This window comes from Pelecanus crispus, chromosome 9 (assembly GCF_030463565.1).
Source record: "Pelecanus crispus isolate bPelCri1 chromosome 9, bPelCri1.pri, whole genome shotgun sequence".
Taxonomy (NCBI): Eukaryota; Metazoa; Chordata; class Aves; order Pelecaniformes; family Pelecanidae; genus Pelecanus; species Pelecanus crispus.
Window position 1 is genome coordinate 350,610 of NC_134651.1, and position 25,166 is coordinate 375,775.

The window sequence follows — 25,166 nt, forward strand, 5'->3', positions numbered from 1 at the left end:
TCGGCGGGTGGTGAGCAATTGCATTGGGCATCACTTGCTTTGGATATTATTACTACTATTATTATTATATTGTTATTATTATGATTTTAGTTTATTTTATTTCAATGATTAAACTGTTCTTATCTCAGCCCAGGAGTGTTTCTCACTCTCACTCCTCCGATTCTCTCCCCCATCCCAGCGGGGCAGGGGCAGCGAGCGGCTGCGTGGTGCTGAGCTGCTGCCTGGGGTTAAATCACCACAAAGACACAAGTTGGTTACCTGGAAGGCTGAAGCTTCTTCCTCTCCTTTGCCCAACCCAAATTTTTGGATGCATGATTTTGCAATTCAGCTAGTAGAATTTTTACCTTCATATGAATGCATATTATGTAAATGCCTCTCGTCTGTATTAGAAGCCGAAAGACCTGCACTGGATTAAATGCCCATGGGCACGTGGTATCGAGCGTTTTAGACTAAAGCTTTGCAGAGACACCACTTCTTGCTACCTTAAACATGATATTTAGTGCATGTTGCAGATTTGCACCATGTTGTTCATATCTTTGTGGATTGTGAGAGCATAAATTTGAGGGCCTTGTGAGAAGTGTGGAGGAAGTTGGTCTTTCACAGATACTCAATAAATTCTGTGGTCCTAAGGAACAGTCTTTATCAGTCATGGAGATGACATTTCAACCTGAATCATGTCGTTGTCTAGACTGGCGCTCTCATTGGTGCGAGAGAAATAACCACTTGGAAGAGGCAAGTGGAAAGTCATCTGTAACCAATTTCAAAGAATACTGAGTTTCTAAGCTGAGCAGTACTGTGGATTATTATGTTAAGTGTTAGCTTTTGTCTTTGCTGGAAGGAATTGAAATGTTGAAAATTTAAACATTATGTCTTTAACATTTGTGAATTATTTGATGGGCCAAATTTCGTGGTTTCAAGATATGTATGATTGTAAAATTGGCAAATTTTTGATATGGGAGATCACGGAATGAAATCTGTTACCATTGCAGTTAATGCATGTGTTAAATTTGAGAGGGAGTTCAAAGTTCTGTTCATGCAAATGTTTGTTTGGTTTGGTTTTTTGGGGATTGTTTTTTTTTGGGGGGTGGTGGTTGTTGGGGGCTTTGGGTTTTTTTTTTGTTGGGGGCTTTTTCAGGGTAACATGAGGCTCTTAATGACTTCAGTAAGGGTGCAGATATCACTGTTCATACAAAGAAGGCATTCAGGTTCTCAATTTGTGTTTTTAATATATTTTTTTTAAAAAATAGCTTTGTGTGGCAAAGGAAAAATATAAAAATGTTTGTTTTGCTTCCTCCTAACACCTCTCCTCACTTTTTTTTTCTTTGATTAATGCTAAATCGGCAGTTTTTAATAACAGTTTCTGTTAGAAAACATGCCCCTCTATTTCCAGACACAAGCTGTTGCTTTTTGCTGCTGTTTTGAAAATGAAAATTTCTTAACAAAGCAGAATTAACTTCCTTTTAATGTCGTGAGCTTGTGAAATGCATACAAGCATACTTTACAGAGTGCTTGTGTGTGGTGGTTTTTTTTTTTTTAAGGTCTCCAAGGTGCACACACTTTACAGGAGAATAAATCTGCTGTCCAGAGCATGAGTGACATTTGAGCCTTTGAATTTCACTGCAGCTGATAGAACTAGTTTGTATTTGTTACCTGTTGGCATCACACTGATTTTGCAAGTGTATATTTAGAATTAAATGCTTTTAGTAGAATTATACCAGGTATATGAGATATTTTGCTGATTTGGATTATGCTAGAAGAAGGGAAGATTAAAATTAAGAGAGTCAAGGATGATTAATATCAGTTCACTCCTGTATACCACTTGCACTGTTATGTGTTGCCTAAAGCTTTTTGAAGTGCTGCTATTATAATTTTTGTTTTATTCATGAATTCCCGTGGAGGTTACATGCTCTTAGCAAAAGGGACTTTTATTTCTAAAATCAATGTATAAATTAAAGATTACTTGTTTCTCAAAAGTAAATGTAGAATAACAATTTGCATGTTTCTTTAGAAGAAAAGCCATTAACTGGACCAATAGGGCCCAGTAAAATGACAGGAAAATATTTGCTATGTGCCTTGACTCTCTGGTTTTTTTTGTTGCAGGTATTAAATAAAATATGCTGTTGTCAATAGGAATGCTGATGTTGTCTGCCACTCAGATATACACTATTTTGACTGTTCAGTTATTTGCTTTCCTGAACCTTTTACCTGTGGAGGCAGATATTTTAGCAGTAAGTATAACAATATTTTTCTATATAGATGAAATCTCTATAAAATTGAATCTTCTTTTAGACTATTAATAGTACAGTTAGTACAATAAAAGTTATAGCAGGTTGCTTGTAATGAAATTGCCTTAACAGTTTAGTTCAATAAAAAAAATAAATTGTACATTTTCAAATGAGCTTACAGATGATGCATGCTCAGATACCATGACAGTGAAAGCATGTAATTCCCTTAGTCATTTAAAAAGTTCCCATCTGACCAGGTATCCTATAGCCCGTTATAACCCTGTTAAAAGAATTCCATGATTATTTGGTTTAGGCAGCAATTTTAAGTTTTGGTGACGGATGCCATTTTGTAGAGTAACTGTATATACATAGATAAAGTAAAATAATCTTCTGTGGCTGTATAATTTATGTGTGCGCTGGAGGCCTTGTCAGTAAAGTTTGTGTATATGTTACGCATAGATATATTTTTTTTTAAATAGGTGGTAATCTCTGGTATCATTAAGACTAGTATGTTTTGTGTGTGTGTAATTTTAAACAATCAGACTAATGAACAGTATAATGAACATAGGGTCAGTGGTAAAAGTTGTTGCTGGGCTATTTATTACCAATTTTATATATCATGTAGTTTTATGGAGGAAGTTATACGTGTCTGTAGGACAGAGCTTAAGCCACTGAAATAATTAAACCTAGGTACTATATTCTCTATATTCTCTGCTAGTTACATTGCTATCTAGGAGAGTTGTTAATATCATATCAATTAATTTAGGAGAACAGAGTGAAAAACCCTTGAAGCTAAATGTTAAAATAAAAACTTAAAAGTTTGTGGTAACGTGGGGTTGATGAATACTGAATTATGTTATTTGGATCTTTGGGTTGTCACTATTCTATTATTTTTTGTAGATAAAATTTTAAAAAACAAAGGAGATGGGTAGTTGCTTTATTATGGAACTGACATCACCATTCTATTGTGAAATTTTAAACTGGCTTTTTACTGTAAACCTGATTTCCCTACCCCCCCGCCCCCTTTCCTCTCTCCCCAAGCCTGTGCTTCCTCTTTTCATAAAACCCCCATTTTTCATTCTTGCTACTTCCTCCTTTAGAAAAGATATTTTAAAAGAACAAAGCAAAAAAACCTCACCAACCTCAAAAAAGAAAAAAAAAAAAGAAAAAAGGCATTTTGGAAGTTTATAGTTTAATTTCTTCTACTTAAGCCTCCACGTGCAGTGTTCTAAAATAATTCCATCTACAACTGAAGTATCTTTTATTCTTGGATATTTGGAAGTTACAGATCTATTCTGAGAATACCTTTAAAGTAGGAAATGAAGAGATGAATTAGACACTCACTGTGCTGTGAAAAGGAGCCAGTGGAATGCTTAAGAGATGCTCAGAAGAAGAGGGGATGTTTGCACAGTGTCATGGAATTGAAGGCATACAGATAGCTTATAATCTTGAGAGATTTCATGGTTTAATGATTGCCCATTTGGGGAGCAAAATTCCAGCCGAAGTTTTGGGTTCGCCAACAAAAGAAATCCTTCTTTTCCCTACTGATTTAGGTGTATTTTTATGCTTCTGTGTTCTTATATATTTGCGGCCTCAAATGAAGGATTATGTTTGTATAAAAGTACTGTTATGTGTATATGAAGCATGATCGATTATTTTTTGAATAAGGGATAAAAATGAATAGGTTTGTGTCTGACTCCTAGCTGAAGTTGGGGCTAAGTGATTCAAGGGAAAACTTGCAGTAGTACAATTTTGAAGACAGCGCATGAGTGCGTAGCAAGGATGGAGCAGGACAGCGTACGGGTGCAGAGCTGTGCTATGTGATGGTGGGAGGGAAGGTCAGGAGGAGAGGTTGCGTGGAGCAGATTGATTACACAGAATAAAAACGCTTCCTTGAAATTTAGTTCCATTCCTACCTCTTGCCCCTCAATTTTATTAAAGTCTGTGGGAAGAAAGCTTCCTTGAAATGTTGCTCCTCTGAAAGAGTTAAGGTAAGTCATGGTAGTGTTTTTCTTTGAACTATAGTTTGAGTTCCCCTGTCTGAGTCTGGCTGTTAGGAAATGTCTTGTCCCTCTGCAATAAACACAATCCTTACTTGACTGTTCTGTGTGACAAATGGATGATACAATGCACAGACAGATATTTCTCAGTCACTAAACTATTTAATAAAACTTACCAACTGATGTGCATTCAAGTCATTTACTGGATAATCCACAACTTTGGCAGGAAACTAACTTGGTTTTGCTTTTAATGAAAAAAGTTTTGGCACACATACAATTTGTACTTTTTATTGTATGGGCTCTGTGTTGGTTGAGCATATTATACAGCTACAAAAGATGAACAAGGAAAGGGTTAAACAAAGCTTCCACAGACTTAAGGTATTTACAGTATTCCTCCGTTTTGAAATGAAAGCTCATAGTTATTGTAAAGCAAAACTGTAGAGATAGTTTTCAGCTACTAACCTGAATAGATAGCAGGGAATTGAGGAGGGATAACATATGGAGGCTATTCTTTGCCTACAATAAACCACCTGTTAAAAGCTGTTCTTCCCTGTATGGAAGTGAATTCAAAGCAAAAAAAAACAGCGACAAGACCACCACCATCCAAAAAAACCTCACACCCAAAAACCCCAGCTGTTCAGATTTTTGCTTTTTTGGATTGTTTGTAGTTTCTCTTCTGCAAATATGATGGTATTTGAATTGTAGACAGTAGAAAGACAGATTTAACATACAGATAGTTTAACGAAAGATCTATACCTTTCCTGTTTTGACAACTAGATAAGAAAAGAATGATGTTGCCCTGTAAGTGGAAGACAAGTGGAAGAAGCAGTTTCGTGATTTCATTGACATGGTCACAAGAGGTCCTATGTCTGATAAATATTTTATTCTAAAATACGCAGTGTTGCTCATTTCTATTTACACCTGTTATCTATTTCTCTCCTGTGGCAAACCTGAATTTTCTTTAAAATTTATTTCTCTTAGTATAACCTTGAAAATGGAACACAGACCTTTGATGATCTACCTGCTAGATTCGGCTACAGACTGCCAGCAGAAGGCTTGAAGGTAAAAAAAAAAAAAGGTATCCTGAATACATATGTAGAGAGGACTGTATCTCCTGAACACTACTTCTGTAAGCTAGAAAAGATAAAAGTTAAATGAATATGGTACTGAGGAAAAATAAATATGGAACTGATTAATCTACTGCTCAAGCAAAACAAACGTGCAAAGGATCTGATACGAACCTTTGCCTGTGAATAGGAGATTCCTCTCCTAAGAAGAGAATTTTGGTAGTCTGACCTTTTGTATGTAAGAATTTGCCAAACACTTTAAATAAATAAATAGGTAAAAATGGCTGAATGATGGGAATCTAAGAAGGTAAGTTTGGTAGACCATTGTTTTTTCTGAAGTTGGTGGCAACACTGATATATGATGCCAATATCAGTGGATGCCAGGTTGAATTTTGTCTTGATTTATTTTAAAAAAAAAATATTTGGAGGATTTACTGTCTCTGTAGGGTCGTGTATTGGCAAGCCCTTTCACACTGTAAAGTGTGGAAAGGCAAGAGGGATTATCTTCCTTGCATGTGGCCCGCAGTAAGAGTGCTGCGTAAAGGAACTGTAGCTCATTTTCTTGGGAAAGTACAAGAACTGTTGTGGGTTTGCTTCCTTCCTTGTGTTTCTTAAGCAACTGAATGGAGAAGCTCAGGGGCTGAAGTTCTGCCTTAACCCCCCTGTGTGGTGCCACAAAGCTGGTGGCTGTGTAGCCGGTGATGGATCATGCACCCTCTCCTTGCACAGTTTCTTTCCAATCGCAGTCCGTACCCCACAGCAGATGAGAAGTTCCCCATTCTCCCAGTGCTCCTCTCAGGCATGTGTTGCACTAACGCTATTTTATTTTACTCTCTGTCATTAAGTGGGGAAGATGCAGATAGCACATATACACATTCTTGTTACTTATTTGTTACAGTGTCTTATACTCCAAATAAAATCATACTGGGATAGGAGTGCTGTGATGTGACTTGAAAACTGGTTATAGTTACCAGAAGGCACTAGTAAGTGATAATATATTGAATTAGCAGAAAAAGTACATGTGACTCTTAAAATTTTGTTAGTTTTGTTAATCTGGTTTTCTTTGATATGTAAGAATTAAAAGGCAGGTAGATACTATACCGTATTAAATTCTAAAAGGCACCTACTGTTAGAGAAGATGGAAGTAAGGTGTAAGGATTTGCATTAGAAAGGGAAAAAATCGTATTGACGTATTATGCAAGGTGATTAATGCGCAAAAAATGTCAGATGGCTATAACCATGAGAGTATATATAGGACTTTATCATTATTTTGCACTAGATAAGAAATTCTGAAGACCTGATGTCTTCTGAAATACAGCAGCAAGCATGTTTTGTACAGCAGGACAATTCCTTTTCCGTGCGTCTAGTGTGGTTAATACACTTGGAACGTAGTAAGGTGTGTAGATGGATGAATGAAGTTAATAGAAGGGAAATCACGCTCAAGGTGAAATGAAAGGACTATGAAGAAGGTTAAATAAATGCGGCTTCCATAGGCAACAAGGAGAAGGCATGTTCTACTTTTCCCGACTTCTTCGTAGGCAGTATATGTCCATACATTGTAGTGGCGTTAGTGAGTAACTGGTGTGAAGACAAACTTGCTTTTATCTGTGTAAAATAAGATAGAGGAGGTAGAAAATAAATTCTTTGAAAAGAAATTATATATAGTGATGTTAATGATGTAAACTGGTGTCATAGTCCTGCTGCTTAGAAAAGTAGAAGCTAGGTGAATATTCAGTTCGGTTACAGTCTTCGCGTCCTCTGAGGTAGGTCTGTTGCTGAGATGCGGTAGCTGGTGCTTGCTGCCGCATGCTGGTGTGCTGTGTTGCATTCAAGAACAGTGGGCGTGCTGCGTTTTTCGCTTTGCCTGACGCAAGATGCCTGTGCAGAGACATGAACCGTTTGCTTTCTCTAGGATCACATTCTTGCAGTCAGTGTCAGTAAGTTTGTTCACTTTGGGTAAAATTTATTTTTCATTCCTTTTGGGTACTTGAAACACTCACATACAAGAAAGGGAATTTAGTTTAGCTATCCAAACAGTTTACTACTTGTGTGAAGTTCAGGTTTTGTTACTTTTAAATTGTGGGAGTGGCTACGTGGAGTCAGTCTTGTGGCAGTAACTTGTCTGGCTGTCACTTTGAACAGTGTATGAGTAAGTATTTGTGACTGAGATAGATATATATATTTTTATTTTGTATAAGAATTCTACACTGTAAACATATTTAGGCAGACCACCTTCCAAGTTCCGGTGAAGGGGAATTGCTATCATTTACACACCTATGGAGAACGTGAATAGCACATGAGGGCAGAGAGCTGCTTTCCTGTTCATTCTGTCTGTAGCCTGTATGGCCCCAAAATCTGGCTCTGCAGCATTGTTGATATTGCAATGCTTGTGATGAAACAATATGCAAAAAATGAAGCTGATGTGAAGGTACAAGGTTGTTGGATCACTCTGGTTGCATGGTGTCCTTTGAATCCCAAAGGGGAATAAATTGCACTAAGAATTCCTGTAACTAAGAATTCCTCTGCAGATGAAACCTCAAGAAGACTTCATTTTCCTGCCCAGTGGGTTTTATCCTGGGGAGGTGTTAGAGCTGTATAGTTGTTTACTGACTATATTGAGAAACTGAGGGCGATTAAGTGATTTGCCCAAGTAGTGAGCCAATTTAATACATCAAAAATAGATCTAAGGAGCTTTGATTCTAACCTTTTTAACTGTTAGACAGCTCTGTGCCTTAACTAAGGTAGATGTCATCACCTGTGTAGAAATGAGTTTTAGTTCTGAATATAATACTAAAACTTTTTTTTGCATTAAGATTTTAATTACTTTTAAAAAGTACTATGATACTGGTTGAAACAGGATGAAAATAGTATACTTTTTCAATGCTTACGATTAAGACTTATTGATATGCCACTTGTAAAACACGGCATGTCAGATTCTCTAATAACTGGTGCCAAAGCGTAAATGTAGGTGCTTTTATTTTTTGGCTTGTGTACTCTAGTCATGAAGTGGTCAGTCATTTGTGCCTGTGTCCTTAGAAGAACAGCTCCTCAACTAAAGATATTTAAGAATGGATGGTAGTATTGAGAAAAAACGAGTCTGGTCATAGTTAGTCTTTGGTTTCTATGTATGCATTTCTTGGAACTGTAACATGATGTTGTGTGATTCGTGTAAAACTTCTCTGTAGAATGCAGTTGGTTCTAGACATACCACTCCAGTTAAAAAAAAAGAGTAAATGCTTTGCATGAAACTACGTAACATAAGTAGCATTTGCTAAATGAATCGGGGAAACCTTAGGGACCTAAATCTGGCTGTGAGCAAATCGGTGTAGAATTTTCAGTGGATATTGCTTGTAATTGTTACAGACTGTGTAATGTTGTGCCTGTCACCACGATCTTGGCAAAGATCAGACTGCTGGTGCAGCTTCTCTGCCAAAAGGGTATTATTACAAAAATCTATTCCTCAAAACAAAATTGCTTCTCTCTGTTGTAAATTAAACTTTATAATACCTACTCATGGATAAAATGTAAGATTATATATAAAAAGTACATTTAAACTGACAGTTTATGTATATAAACTGTATATATATAAACTTACATGTATTACAGGCTGTCAGTTTAAATATATAAATGTTTATATATAATTCTAGATACAATTATTTTATAATAATTATTATTTCTACACAGGTGATGACATCTCTAAAGCTGTCAGTGAATACTGAGAGTTTAAAGCTCTCAAGGATATATCTAGAACTGTAGCAGTAATTGCTTGAGCCTACAGCAGTGCAGCTTCTCATGATCTTTATTTGCACAGAACAAATTACTTATATTCTTATTTTCTGGCAGTTCACCACTCTTTATGATAATTTGCTCTAGCTTTAAAACTGATTTAAACAAGTGTGAATCTTGTAGGAATAGTCTGATGTCAAATGATACTCCATTGCATTAGCATCCAGAAGCCTCTGTCACACTGTGACCTTACTGCACAAACACCTTACAAAGAAAGTAATTTTTCTGAAGCGGTGTATTTCAAATGAAGGGTAGACAAAACCTCCTCCAGCTGTACAGTCTGGATTTTTGTGTATCTTGGTAATCAAAATCTGTTGTGAAGAGACTGACAGAAGGGAATCTAATTAATATCTAAGTATTAATTAATATTAATCTAATTAATAAAGAAGCTCCTTTTCAGGGGACCTAGAGATTTGGCTAAGGAAGCAAGCATATTCTGGTAAAGGAAAAAGGGAAGGCCTGTTCTCTTTCGAGCTAGAACAAACAGTGTTGTGCAGTATGCATGATACTCTTTCGGCATTTGTCTTGCGTAAAGTTCCGTATCGGCAGCGCTTACGGAGCATGTACAGTAGTAGGGGAGAAAGCGCAAGGGAGCAGTCAACCCTGAAGTCACAACATCGTGGAGAGGGACTAGTGTCAGTGCATTCAGTACTCGGGTGAGCATGTTTTCTCTCAGAGAAGCTGTCGAATTTTTCAGCAGATTTTAAAGCGTGAGGTTAGGAAAGCTTCTACTCCAAACGTTGTCAGTGGTGGAGTGCTAAGTCAGTCGCCTAAAAACAATCCAAAGATTGATACTGCCAGAATTTCCTACTTCTGTGAATCTTTCAACTGTAGCAGATTTGATGATCTATAGTCTTTGCTTACCATAATAAACCAGCTATTTTGTGTGCTGGTTTAGTGTTGATTTCACACAGGTAACTTTCTTCTGTTTCCCCTTTTAATTGCCAAGTACTAAGCTTGTGTTCGTGCTTCTTAGGCTATTATACTTCAGTTTTCTTGATTAGTCTCCATGTGTCGTAAGATAATAGTTCCACAATAGTGTATGCAGTCCTCTTTATGCTGAATTCTACTGCAAAGGCTGAGTTAGGAACTTCAGATGGTGTGATTGGAAAAACTGTATTTTCTTTCTAACTTTCTAATTCTTTACAGAGATAGAGGTTCTGATGAATCAAAATAAATAGGAATGTAGCAGAAATCTTGGTATGATATAGGACTGAGTTGATAAGAATTTGTTTAGCTGTTGTATGAAAATGATTTTCTTTCCTTACACTTGTCTGCCAACCCTTTTGTTAAGCCAAAGAGAAATGAAGCTCCTGTTTCTGTTTCTTTTTTCTAGGGATTCCTAATAAATTCAAAACCAGAGAATGCGTGTGAGCCTATAGCCCCACCTCCACTGAAAGACAACTCGTCCAGTGCTTTTATCGTGTTAATTCGAAGGCTTGAGTGCAACTTTGATACCAAGGTAAGATTTTTTTTTTACACCCCCTCCCCCCCCCCCATTTCAAGGTCTTAAAGAATTTACTGGTGCTTCAGAAAAATATCTATAGCTAACAGCAGGATAGATACTGATATGAAGGGAATCTGTCTACAGGCAGATAAAGCAGTATTGTAATATGATTTAGTTTAAGATTTACCTGTTTGTGAGCCAGCTTATGTGGCAAGTAAGGATGACGGATGCTGCAGTTTCATAATAGAAAGTGTTCGGTAGCCATATCAGCTTTTCTTGCCAGTTAGACTCTTTGCTGCCAGGGATCACAGGGGAAATTAGGGAATGGAGATAACATAAAAGCACCCAAAATCTGCAAGCCACTTTCCTTCCTTGTGTTTGTTTTTAATAGCTGGATCATCATCTTGTGGCTCACACGGAGACCCCATGAACAGTGGTAGTGTCACGGTTGATGGGGAGAGGAGGCAGTGACTGCAGTGTAGAAACAGGCACAAGTGGCAGGATGGGAATGTTTTTAAATCGGTATAACAGCTAGATGTTATATTATGAAGTATATGTTATAAAAATTTTGACCTGCAGCTGAAGTGGAGTATTCTCTGTTATTTTAGAAATACAAAATTGGAATTATTTGGCTAGAATATATGGTTTTCTTGAAAATCACCCTGATATATGGGGCAGCAAAGGGTGTCTTAAGGAAAGCGGGGCTCTTCAGTTTGTTGTTGACTTTCATGAACTAAAAGGAGATTCAGCCGTATTTGCTGCTGTGTGGTATGTTCAGTTATATGGTATTGTGGTTAAACATGTAAATTCTGCCCAGACTGTAGATTGCAGCCGTGGAGGCAGCCTCAGTACCCATGTAATCTACCTTCACATCATAGAATCACAGAACCGTTTAGGTTGGAAAAGACCTTTAAGATCATCCAGTCCAACCATTAACCTACACATCAAACTCGGGAATGTCACATATTTTGTACTGTGAATCCTGTCACCGTGTGTGTATATGGCTTAGTGGGAAAAGGAAGGGCAAATGACTACTTGTCTTTTGCATGTCCTCTTTGCCTGCCTAATTGCTGCCCCTAAATTTTATTATTGCTGAAGACGCTGTTAAAGGAACAGGTCAAAAATTTTCTAGTGGAGTGCATTTTTAATCAGAAATATAGCACATGCTTGTTTGCTGAAAACAAGTTATTTTGTTGAAGAAGTTGGCATTGTGACTGAGCCTTCAGCTTTTTTACTCTGGTGCTAAACCAGAAAAATCACATCTCTGTTGCTGGTCACAGAATTCAGAGATTCTGAGAAGCTTTGGAAAGCTGCTCAGCTAAAGGCAAGAGTCAAGCAGGTGGAAGATGTGCAGGATTGCTTTGCCACATAGCTATCAGTTTGGTAAATGTGAACTCTTGTATTTTCATTTTACACATCTTGATTTGACACACGCAGTCAATGCATGTTCCTTGCAGAAGATGGAAGATTTGTACATTACCATTGAGGAATTTCCATGATCATTCTTTAAGGATTAAGTCACACTAGCTCTGCATGTAAGCGTGTTTTGGTTATGTTTTGTATTTCGAGTAATACCCATGGCAAAGTGGATTCCCACACATTTCTTCTAGACAAAGAACAAGGTAGAAAGTGGATCAGAACGTCCAAGGCGAGCATGGGTATATGTATTCACTGGCCAGCGAATTCACTTTTATGTTATGTTAATACTGTTGCAATACTGCGTTATAGGAGTTCATCCACACTACAGCATTTTGCACTGAGGCTTCTGCCAGGAAGCGGTGTGCTGAGTTATAGTATGTACCAGCTGCTTGACTGACAGGATGCAGATTTTAACAAAAACTGGAGTTTATTTGAAAGTCCAGTCTCTCCTCCTGTTTTACACTGAAAACTACAAATACAGGTGCAGAGCTGTTTATTGATTTTATTGCGTATGAATCTTTACTAGGCCAGAAGCAGACTCCTCTTCCCTTCCATCTCTCTCTCAGCATCTAGTGATTTCTTACAAGAAAAATTATGTCAAAGTAGGAGAAGGGTAAAGGCCGGAAGCAAGTGGAAGCAGTTCAGAGCCTTTTGGAACGTGTCTTCTCACTTGTTATAACTGATTTTTACCACTGTGTGTGTTGGTGCGCAGTGTGGGAAGGGACTCGTCAAGAGAGGGTGGTGCTGTGCTTCAGCTCCTGCCTGACTGTGGAAATTCTTTCTCAAGCCTGCATTTAGGGGCTGGTCATCAGTGACGCTGAAATTTGTTGTTGACATCATGTAGGAAGGATCACATATTTTCTGCCTATATAAAAAGTTTGTTTGGCAAAATAAAGCATCATGTAAAATTGTGCTACGTGTGGAAAACCTTAGAATGGCCTGGGATTATATGTAATTTAAGTAAATGATACCTTGCTATATTAAAAGTGCCTCTTTAGGCACAAAAGCCAGCAAATAAATCATTAAACATTACATCATTTTATGTATGGACTATGGATATTTTCTTTACTGATGTGATATTGGCCAAACTCCCAACCATGCATTTATGTTTACGTCTAAAATGAATTTTTTTTTTAATATTGGGATTTCTCAAGGTGTCTGCATTTTTCCAGTAACATTGTTCTGCTGTTTGGAATATAGTTGTTAGGAATATGGGGAGAGAATCTGAATTGATGGCACTCTGAGGCATGTAGCTGTTGAGTAAAGAGTTGATTGTCATTTTCTTATAGCGGAAAGTTACTACGCAATAAGAAATCACTTCCTGAAGCTGTACCACCCTGCTTAGCTATATCGTAAAAATGGGTTAATGCTTCATTTTGGTGCACAATTACTGTTTTTGTCTTTGGGGCCCTGGGTAGTGAGGGTGAAGTTGCGACTTTACAACAAAATTGAACAGGCAATTGCTACTGCTTTTTGCAGCTAGATGGTGTCGTTAAGCCTGTGCTCATTCAGGGCAGCCTGCGCAGAAGGTGCCTGGCTGTGATTACTTGAGTAACCCTCTGTCAGCTGAGTATCTTGGAGGTATATTTATGTGTAGTTTTACACAAACACCATCATTTTATAATCCAGTAATTAAACAAAGGGCCTATGTTGTAAGTAAGTGGTGAGAGTGTGTAGGGAAGGAAAACACTTTCTTAAGTAATATAAATTATTTACCACCTATCCTGAAGGACATAATTTCAATGTATAATGGACAGTTAATAAACACCTATTCAGGACATGATGTTAAAGAAATAAAACAAGCAAACAACAAAACCTAATACTGCATAGAAACTGTCACTAATTACCATAGCACATTTATGTGGCTGTGAAGATAAAGAACCTGTGATAACCGGGGAGCTCTAAAGCTCAGATCACTCCATGAACTTTTGTATTCCTTTCTTCAGTTTCAGCACTTTGAGTCGTGTGTTATCTGTGATGACCCCGTTGCTGCCATTCTGTGTCGCAAGCACAGATACGTAGATGTTCAATGCTTTTAATCCTTTCCTTGTCTTACTTTTGACTGTGTTATTTAAAATTCTCATGCCTTTTTTTCTTTTTTGCCTATTTTTGCTGTTGTGCAGCATGCAAGAAGGCTTTGCATTTCAAGCTTGACCTAGAGAATCTTTTTTTAGAATAATCGGTGGAAGTTTTCCAGTTTTACAACTCATGTTCCTTGTTATTGTTTGTCTCAAAGAGAAACTGGGGGAGTGTGTGCCTGTGTGTATATATACATATATTTTCCCCTCTTCTAACTTTGAGAGTAGAGGTCTTGAGAAAGAGCACCAGAATTTCCCCTGGGTTTTTCAGATCTGGTGATGATAGTCTGCTGTAAAAGAGAGATGGTGGTGATTTCTTGGTGAATTAGCATAGGACAGGGTTCCATAAAATTTGTTTGTACGTGTGTGTGTTTGTAAGGGTGGTGCTGTAGTTAGTATTTGTTGACTGATTAACAAAGCTGTTGTGATGCCATAATATCCAAGTGCTGTAACTGTTTTCCAGTGTCAAAGGTGGTTAAAGCTGTGATCTTTTGTTCAGTTGTACTTAATGGTTGGTTGGTTGCACATTACATAAATATGCATTTGCATTACAGTCTCCTTAAATACATGCATCTAAGTGGAAATAAAAGCTATCGCTGTGTCCCACGCTAGCTCAATTCAGAGAAAGACTGTCCAGCTATAGTCAAACTTACTACATAGTTTTAAACGGGGGTTGAATACAGGATGAAACACAAGTGTTCCTCAAGGTTCTCTAGTGCTTTTTGCATCTTGTGATGAGTTTTTATACTGTGGTGGATGCATTAGAAGCAATATCTAAGATGAATAGTTGTAACAAATGCCATTTACGTGGGCCTCAGGCTTTGCTTGTCTTGACAAAAAAGCCAGTATGTATCAGAAACGTAACTGGTACGCAATATATTTATAGTTTTGTACCCATATTTATAATTTTGTACTTTTCCATGAGAAAACTTCTGATACCTGGTCTGTCAAGTAAGATATTTCTACATCTCTGAAGGCACAGAAAAGATACTGCTCGTGTGACTTCATGAGCTATCAAGTGGTAATTTCTAGTTTACCAGAATAAGTTAGTGCCCTTATTTTCAATTATGATTAAATATAATTTTTAATCTACCCGTGGAAAGTTTTTAATCCTGTTTTTAATAGATGGAAAAACTGTCTGTCTGCAGACAATTTTAAATGATTTTTCTGGAAGAATAACATAATTACAGGAGTGTAAGAATAATTATTTTATTTTGAAAGGTGACACTTGTTTTATAAGTGCAAATGATGTTGTGCTAATATTTATAACTTCCTGTAAGTGTTACTTGTCTTAGAGAGGACACACAGGTTACTGTATTTTAAAGCAGTAGCCTTTCTGATAAGTATTTTGTATGGTTTACAGGTTTTAAATGCACAGAGAGCTGGATACAAGGCAGCTATAGTTCACAATGTTGATTCTGATGAACTCATAAGCATGGGATCCAACGACAGTAAGTACAGGTATCACTTCTTCTCTCCTGTTTGAAAATCATTTCACCCACTAGAGTGTACAGTATTAAAATCAGTATAAAGTATTATGATGAGCTCTCTCAAAAAAAAAAACCAAAAACCCAGACCAAAACCCCAAACTAAAACAAGCAACACCCCCAAAGCAAAACCAAAAACCAAACCAAAAGAACAAAACCACCACCACCAAAAAGCCCCAGAAAAAGACCACCCCAACCAGAAATCCTCCTGCTTTTAACATTTTAAAATGGGAGATGTTCATATAGGAACATATATGTATACTTGTGTATTATTTGTGGCATTAAGTTTGTACGTTCCCTGAGTGTTTCTTTTGTTTTTTTCTTTTAAATTTTAGTTCAACTATTCTGAGTTAAATGGTTAAATTTATGAGAGAGATTTATATGATTGATGTGGAAAATAGCTGATATGGTGTTAATTAAGTAGAAATATAGGAAAAGTAAAAAACTCTGCTCTTTTGGAAGGCAATCAAACTTTGAAATATGACTCCTTAGCTTTGTTAGTGGTTCCATTTTGTTGTTGCACTGTTGCATACATTCTTCTGTTCCTTTGGACAAATGGATTCTAATTTCATATGAATACATATTACATGTACATATTTTCAGTTTTTCAGTTGGAAAAAGAATGGTTAGAGACCAGTGCGCCATTTTCTGATTCTGATGCTAGCTGTTCCGATTTTAACCTTTCATGGAGTGAATATGTTCAGAACATCTTGTAATCTAGTCAAAATGTTGGTTTTGTTGTACGGTATGTGTTTTTTGTCTATGGTGCTATTACGACTTTCTTTGTGGCATTTCTTTATTTTGTCCAGTTTTTGAGCTTGCTCAATATGGAATAAGAACATCAATGAGAACAAAAAAATCCTTTCCAAATGGAAACACCATCGAGTAAACTAGGAAATGAACTTTCGGCAAGCTAAATGGCAGCTCAGTAGCCCAGAAAGCTACGTGATAGTGTTTTTAATGACTTCCCAACATGTGTTAATCTTATTTTCAGGTTTCACTGAGAAATCAAAATGTAGAACAAGTTCACAACACATGCAGGCTTGGGTAGTGTGAGGTGACATTAAGCCATGTGTGCTTTTGCCTTGGGAAACCTGAATGCTTTGATACTGCCTAAACTCAAGATACTTTGACCACTAAATGTGAAGTGTAAGTCAGAGGTGCAAATCAATATAAAGTGAAGCTGAGGAGAAGGTTTTCTAGAATATGGATTTATCTTTCAATAATTTTTCATTTGTGCTGCATCTTTTGAGCTTATTATTGCCTTCACTAGTAAGCAGAGAAGGGGGATACAGTTCTATCCAGTACCTTGAGACTGAAATAAAGATGTGGGATTTGTTCATTCTCGTTTCTTCTTTTTGAAGTTTTTCTAGCCACAGCTGTTTCCAGTGTGTTCATTTATGTTTAGGTGAAAAGGAGGGAAGAAAGGTTATTTAAAACTTACAGTACCAGGTCACAAAATCATATAAGTTGCCAAAAATTCTGGAAATCGATGAAGCTGTGTGTCTTTATCAAGTCTCTGAGTAAGAATGATGTTCTGGTTAAACTTACTCTGACGATGCCTCTTTTTGTCAAAATATTTTAGGTTTATGCTCCCTTTAAGTACTCCATTAAGAATTTTGATTTCTATACCTGTAGTAAAGTCCCTAGGTATTTGCTAGGAAAAATAATACCAGTTCTTACATGATGTAAAGAAGTAGCATGCATGTGCATCAGTCTATATGTCATTATGTTAAAATGTGTCTTCACGTTGTGATAGTCTCATAATGATCAAGTCTTATGTCTAAGAGTGCCCATAGAGTGTCCGTGTAATAATAGTTTTATTTTGTTGCTTTTTTTACACAGTTGAGGTTTTAAAGAAGATTGACATTCCTTCTGTCTTCATTGGCGAGACGTCAGCTAATTCTCTTAAAGAAGAATTTACTTATGAAAAGGGGTAAGATACCTCACATGCAGCTGTGTTATTCCTTGCATTAAGTCAATGCTTCTTTTAATACTTACAGATTTAAAATAGGATGTGATGACAGAGGCTATAGGTATTCCAGGTGAAACCTTCTGCCCAAGAGCAACGGGCAGAAAGCATTTTAAAAATTAATATAAATTGCTTTCTTGCAAGAGGCTTACCATATATTTATCAAATGTTACTCCTTTCATTTTCATATAGCATTAAACATACGAGTTTAGCTAATGATTTAGGAATCACAGAAATATTTGTGAGAGCATACGTATTTCAGATCTAAGGGTGTGTTCTTTTTACAGTACATGTCAGTTCCCATTGAAGTCAGATGCTGGGATTTTCTTTAAAAAAATCATCCTTTATTAGTAGTTCTAGAACAAGTCGGAGAGAACTTCCTATGCTAGGTGAATCTGCAGGATGCATTTAAGATAATTGTAACAGGATGCATGATTAAGTTTGCACTGCTTCTGTTTTTAAGTTTAAAACTTTAAAAAGAATTGTGAGAAGATGATTGTTAAAGTATATACCTTGAATAGGATGGAAAAGGAGGTGTGTTTCGTATTATTAGTGTAATGATCTTGCTTCTTCAGATCCCTCTGTCCTTTCACTAAATTAATCAGAAGAACTAGATTCTGTCATTCTTAAGTAGACACCTTGCTGATGAAACTGCTTGATAAGTAAAGTGTGGCTCCATATGTACCTGTGTTTGACTGCTTGTGCCAACAGAACAATAATGGGATTTTACTTCCTTAAGTATCAATAAATACTAGTATTCAGATACCCAGTTGCCAGCATCTGTATCGGGTTCTCCAGGAAGATTTTTGGCTCCTGTACTGTAATTTATTGACTCTTCAGAGGACAAAGGGTGCACTTTACTGTGCTTCATGATTTGAAACTAAACCTCCCATATAACCCAAAATGCTTTGGTAAATAAGAATGATTTCACAGTATCTTTTGATAGTCATGTTATATTTTTTCATTCTGCTATCAAAGCAGCTATGAGGTTGTTTTCCTGGTTGCCTTAGATTTATTTATGATTGAAGTCAGTTAGTAGTTTTAACTCCAAAAACGTTCTAAGAAACATTGTTTTGTCCTTTTATTTAATCGGCTTTACATTATGTGGATATCAGCTGAATTCTCTATGTTGTTGTGCACAGGTAGGTGTTCCTTTAGTGTGTCTAGCGATAACCTTTTATTTTAATGTTTTTTTTATTGTATTTCTTCTTTAATTCATTGTTCATTAACCTATTTTGAAAGCGTTATCTTTTTTTTTCCCCCACAGTGGCCATGTTGTGTTAATCCCAGAGTTCAGTCTTCCTTTGGAGTACTACTTAATCCCTTTCCTAATAATTGTAGGGATCTGTCTTATTCTCATCGTCATATTTATGGTAAGTTCCTTCTTTAAATAACATTTTTTTCTTTCAAACAAACCATCATAGAACTGTCACTTACTGAAGTGAAATGAAGGGATACAGTAAAGGAACAACGAAAGCTTTGTGTACTGTACATACCTGTACCATGCTTACCTTGTAATCCTTTATTTTCACAGTACAATAAACAGGTGCAGAATTTTAGCAAAGGGATATCAGGAGCCCTTAGGACGTTCTACCTGGCATGTAACTGTTTACAAAGAATTGTCCTCACGACTAGTCTTCCACTGCACAAGCGCTTTCTTTTTCGCCCCATAAAGAATGACCTGTCCTTGTGCTCTCATACAGAGAGCATGTCCCACCCTACCAAACCTGTACTGCTTAATGAACGCTAGTCCCTCTGTTCCGCAGTGCAGGTCTCACTGTTTTTTTACTGCAGGTAGAGTAATCAGTCAGCAAGCTAAGAACCTGTTACAGCATATAGCATATATCTTACAGCATATACATTACCTATAGAGGTTCTTGGTTGGGTACGTGTCTCCTGCAAAAGGTGGAATAACATAGCTATATATTATTTCAGGATACTTAGCATCCTGCTTTTTGGAATCTCTGCTGGTCTCTGACCACTTCATTATTTAAACTTTTGATAAAAAGTAATGCATCAACTGTTGTATAACATTTTCTTAAAATATTTCTTTCTGTGCTAGCATTTTTTGCACTGCAAGTTATGTATTTCATTGACAATCCTGGGCACATTTGGCACAATCAAAGTTGCAGCAGCTCTCTGAAGACAAAGCAGAAGTGATCAGCTAGAGAGGATGTCAAATTCACCAATGCTTTGTCTGACCCTTCTGGTGATAACCTTGATCATAGAGGACTTTGTCTCAGTTAATTAGGTGAACGTATAGCCTTATCATTGTATCCTGAAGGTCAGCGGTTTGAGATAAGGAGAGATGGTATTTTTAAAGGAGAGCAGTCACCAGGGATAATATTCTGTGAACATCTGTTGTTCTGAGACCATCAGTATTCCAACTTCAGTTTCACTAATAATCTGCTTAGAGTGCACCGAAGCTGAAAATCCAAACAAAATATTGGTTGGATGAAGAAGGCTGTGAAAGGGACTGTAGTATCATTTTGAAAATCATAAGTACTGGCTTTGCACCCTGTCAAAATACAGTGTGAAGCACTGATCTGTCATTTTTCAGAAAGATACTAGTTAGGAAATGAAGAGAAAGGCAATAAGAATAGTTAGAGGGTCTCTTATTTAAAGAGCTATTTAGAAAGTTACCATTGAAGACAAAACTAATGAAGGAGGGGGGATACATGAAAACTGAGGAGTGTGAGCTTGACTTTTATCATGAACACTACTGTTGAAATTCAGAAATAAGAGATGGTTTTTACTCTTAGGATATTTCTTCATATTTTGCTTCAGAGTTTTTCACCAGTTCAGCTGCTTTTGTTTTCAGATGAAGTTAAGTTAGTTGCAAAAATTCCTTATGGACTTCAGTGCTGTCATCTTCAGGTTGAGAAATGAACTAAATTACGGACTAATTTGCACCAATCACTTAAGCAAGGAACTAGTTATGGAACAAACACCAGGCTAATCCCACTGAAAGGCCACCTCTCCTTAGAATGGCAGATGTTGCCCTCGCTATGGAGACAGCAGTTTTCTGCATCAAAAGTGGCATTACAAGTGTTACAGGAGTGAGCTAAACAAATCTGTAAAGTGTTTGTCTTTAGGGCTGTTGTGGTTTAACCCCAGCCAGCAGCTCAGCACCACGCAGCCGCTCGCTCACTCACCGTGCCCTGGTGGGATGGGGGAGAGAATCGGAGGAGTGAGAGTGAGAAACACTCCTGGGTGGAGATAAGAACAGTTTAATAATTGAAATAAAATAAAGTAAAATAGTAGTAATAGTAATAACAATATAATAACAGTACAATAACAATATCCAAAGCAAGTGATGCCCAATGCAATTGCTCACCACCCGCCGACCGATGCCCAGCCAGTTCCCGAGCAGCGATCGCTGCTCCCCGGCCAACCCCCCCAGTTTCCATACTGCCCATGACGCCGTATGGTATGGAATGGCCCTTGGGCCAGTTGGGATCAACTCTTCTGGCTGTGCCCCCTCCCAGCTTCTTGTGCCCCTGGCAGAGCATGGGAAGCTGCAAAGTCCTTGACTGGCATAAGCAGGACTGAGCAACAACTAAACCATCAGTGTGTGATCAGCGTTATTCTCATACTAGAATCCAAAACTAGGATGCCAGCTAGTAGGAAGAAAACTAACTCTATCCCAGCTGAAACCAGGACACAGTCTCACTTCGCTGCCTGGTAAAATTATTCTGGGAGTTACTGAAAAACCTTTGAAAGACAATGCGGTCATCAGTCAAAGCTAACATGAGTTCATGAAGGGAAAGTCAGTGCTTACTAACTTAATATCCTTTTATGACAAGGTTACCCTCCTAGTGGACGAAGGGAAGGCAGTGGATGTGTGGGGTTGTGGTTTTTTGGGTTGGTTTGTTCTCAGGGTTTTTTTAGCAAAGCTTCTGATACTGTCTTTTACAGTATCCTTCTGGACAAAATGTCTGCCATAAAGCTAGACAAGTACACAGTACGATGGGTTGAACGATTAGCTGAAGGGTTAGGCTCAAAGAGTTGTAGTAAATGGGGTAACATCTGGCTGACAGCCATCATTAGTGGTGTTCATCAGGGTTCAGCTTCACGGCCAATTCTTTTCCATGTTTCTATTAATGGTTGTGACACAGGAGTTGAGTGCATGCTAAGTAAGTTTGCCAATGATACTGAATTAGGAGGTGCTGATTGCCTTGAGTGTAGAGAGGCCTCAACAGAGAGATCTTGATAGATTAGAGCACTGGGCAGTTAATTGGTGCAGTGGACTTGATCCCAGGGAGGTTCCAGGTTAGCTTTGGCCCTCATTCATTTGTGGGTTTGGCCTTGCTTCTTTCAGGAAATCTTGTTTTTAACTAAGAAATGAATGTGAGACTCTGTTACTAGTGTCTGAATTACAGTAGAAAACCTGCAGTTTATGCATACAGCTCATTGTTTAGCTGGGGTAAAAAGAGTCTGAAAGAACAGTTTAGATACAACTATGCTTAGAAAGTGAAGCCAGGTGTGATGTAGAAGGGTAAATAAATTTTACTTTGCTGAAAGCAATTACAGTTTCAAATGGTCCTAATAATATTTGCCCATAATATACATACATTCATACTTTAAAAAAAATAATCTGTCGTGAAGTATATCGATGCCTTTCAGGGATTCCTGAAGTGAGAGAGATTAATGCTGTTTATAGTATTAATACTCTCTCAGTGTTTACCTTATCCACAGTGTAGGTAGGTGTAGAGCACCTCTGCAAATTTCAAGAGACTCAAATGGCCTTGGTTAAGGCCATTTTTTTGTTTGTTTGTCATCATATTTGAAAAAGAATTTCATATCACAGTTGCTAGAATTAGAAACTGAACAGAAATAGCATTAGGGACTATTAAGAAAGTGGAAACAGAATCTTTAGTGTAGTTGAAGGCAGCAAGTAACTATGGTTTGAAGTAACTCCTTTACTCCTCCCTGAACTACATCTAGATACTATGAAAACAGTTCTGATGAACATAGGAATAATCTTCTAAAAGAGCTGTAATAATCTAAAACTGTGAGGAAAACTAGTCAAACAATGAATTGTGTTTTGCTCTGAAATGTGCCATCCCACTGTACATGGGCCTTGGTAGAGGATTGCAGCAATGGCCATTATTTTATATAGTATGGACATTTTTTTTTTTCCCCTGTTTCCTTTCGGAAAAAGCTTGTGTATTTTCAGTTTCAAGTGCTATGGTCATCGAGAACGTCCTTTAGGCTTGTTTGGCTTCATCCTTCAGTCCAGGCAAGGGAAGAGGTGATTCAGTTTGAGCTGGGGTTCCCTTTTGACTAACTTACTGTGAAGACTCATAAATCGAAACTTTTATTGTTCTTTTATTGTTTTAACTTACTGTTCATGTTGTCTTGCATCTGTTTCCAGATCACAAAATTCGTGCAAGACAGACACAGAGCAAGAAGGAATCGGCTTAGGAAGGATCAGCTTAAGAAACTTCCTGTACATAAATTTAAGAAAGGCAAGTGGATCATTCTTTTTCTAACTAATTAGACCCCATTGTTTTTAACACCAAAAAACCTGCAAATTGAGGGGCTTTGTAGTTTTGGAGATAATTTTGAGTACATTTGAAATAGATGGTAGAGTTTGGAGTGAAAGCACACAAAAAGTTTGACTTGACCCTGTTCTCACTGAAATAGAGGAGTTCTAACATTTCTTTAATGGAAGCAGAGCAGACACCATATGCAGACTGTGGCTGAGAATTAAAATGTTGATTAATATAGAATCATAGAATGATATACCACAAAATCAGCACAGAAATTGCACACAACTTCCTTGTTGCGCACTCATTAACAGTGACCATGGCAGTCAGTCACCGTGATGCATTATCTCTATTATTTGGAACTCCCACCTGGAATACTGCACCCAGCTCTGGAGTTCTCAGTACAAGAAAGACATGGACCTGCTGGAGCAGGTCCAGGGGAGGCCACAAAAATGATCAGAGGGATGGAACACCTCTCTTACGAGGACGGGCTGAGGGAGTTGGGGTTGTTCAGCCTGGAGAAGAGAAGGCTCTGGGGAGCCCTTATTGCAGCCTTTCAGTGCTTAAAGGGGGCTTATAAGGAAGATGGGGACAGACTTTTTAGTAGGCCCTGTTGTGATAGGACAAGGGGTAATGGTTTTAAACTAAAAGAGTGAAGATTCAGACTGGATATAAGGAAGAACCTTTATTACAACTAAGGTGGTAAAACACTGGCACAGGTTGCCCAGAAAGGTGCCCCATCCCTGGAAGCATTCAAGGTCGGGTTGGACGGGGCTCTGAGCAGCCTGGTCTAGTAGAAGATGATGTCCCTGCTCAGAGCAGGGGGGTTGGACTGGATGGCCTCTAGAGGTCCCTTCCAACCCAAACTGTTCTGTAATTCGGTGATTATTTGTCTGGAAACTGATCAATACTAGTGGCACACAAGTTGCCTGGCGTTGTAGAGACTATAAAACCAAAACTTATCTTGTGGGTATAATTTATCTGCTTTTCCAGAGGAGTGGTCCTTTCATTCAATCACGATACTTCTGTGAGGTCAAGAGTGATTCAAACTTAATGCCAAAATACTTGCTGTTGTGATGATTTGTAGTGATTAATTTTATGCAAGAACTAATGACAAGATGAGAAATAAAGCTGTAGTAAGTTACTTTATTCAATGAAATAGAATAGCTTCCTTAAGTCCTTCTCTGTTGTAGTCTGCTCCTAAAAAGTAGAAAAATATCTGCTACTTCTCCATTTTGGTTTTTAAATGTGTGACCATTTTACCATCCGATTGTTCATTCATACAAGCTATTGCAAGATACGAGAAGAAAAGGTGGAAAAAGTACTTAATTGGAATGATTGATTACTATGTAACGCGTGTCAATAGAGAACGTGTTTGTCGAGGCACAAAGACCGTGTTAGGGGATATGCCTGGATTCAAGGGTAGAACCACTTACTGTTCTTTGCCCTTGATAAAGCCAGCCTGCATTATTAATGACATTGCTCTCACTTTGTGCAGAGCAGATGTTCAATTTGAGCGGGTACAGTATTTGTGCAATGTTAGTCAGCCTCATGGTGGTGGTGGGGTGTTTTCCTCTGCAGGGTTGACTGAACCTTGCTATAACGACCTATTGCTATGGATTTAAAATTAACTCTAAAAATTTATCTTAAGCCAGTAAAGGTAATAGTTTGTTTCCTCTTAATGATTCCCTACAAAATCTAATTAGAATAAAAATACAAAGTGAATTATGTTGTACTTTAAAGAGAAATTTGCAAGGAAAAAGCTCTTCAAGAAAGTCAGTTAATGTCTTTTTTCAGTTAATTGTGCGCATCTGTACTAACTGTATTAGAATTACATGACTAAGTAGCGAGTGTATTAAAATATCTTATTGCTGTTTTCCTCACTGTCCTTCCTCTTTGCTTTTGCTGAATCTTACACAGTATGGACTGTTTGGAGCTCAGTCAGTCATTGTAAAGTAAACGTGGCTGTAAATATCCAGGTAACTACTGCATTCAGTGGCTTATGAAAAACATAACAAAAAGCTTATTTTTTCAACTAGAATTTCAGTTTCTTTAAGTGAATGATCACTTTGGCTCTACTGCTGTGAAATTAATCCCTTACGTTAGTTTCTTTAAGTCCTTCTACTAAAAAGGCAAAATTTGACCCAGTACTTGCAGTATGTTACCTTTGGGAATTACAGTAAAAATATATTG

At 37.6% G+C, this 25,166-nt stretch overlaps 1 protein-coding gene across 6 annotated transcripts in view; it reads left to right on the forward strand.

Annotated features, from left to right (window-relative positions):
- The window catches only part of RNF13 (ring finger protein 13), a 46,004-nt gene that overhangs the window by 5,627 nt on the left and 15,211 nt on the right, over positions 1 to 25,166 (forward strand). For 3 of the 6 annotated variants that reach the window (XR_012831337.1, XM_075717172.1, XM_075717171.1), the window contains exons 2-9: positions 2,101 to 2,228; positions 5,207 to 5,287; positions 5,909 to 6,091; positions 10,415 to 10,540; positions 15,386 to 15,473; positions 17,355 to 17,445; positions 18,749 to 18,854; positions 22,859 to 22,952. Coding sequence is in view for 5 of the 6 variants with exons in the window: in XM_075717172.1 (XP_075573287.1) it covers positions 2,115 to 2,228; positions 5,207 to 5,287; positions 5,909 to 6,091; positions 10,415 to 10,540; positions 15,386 to 15,473; positions 17,355 to 17,445; positions 18,749 to 18,854; positions 22,859 to 22,952 (883 nt within the window). In the remaining variant the exon portion in view is untranslated. Of the gene's footprint in view, positions 1 to 2,100; positions 2,229 to 5,206; positions 5,288 to 5,908; positions 6,092 to 7,208; positions 7,230 to 10,414; positions 10,541 to 15,385; positions 15,474 to 17,354; positions 17,446 to 18,748; positions 18,855 to 22,858; positions 22,953 to 25,166 lie in introns of those variants that run through there. The other 3 variants (XM_075717173.1, XM_075717174.1, XM_075717175.1) reach the window with 3 other exon arrangements.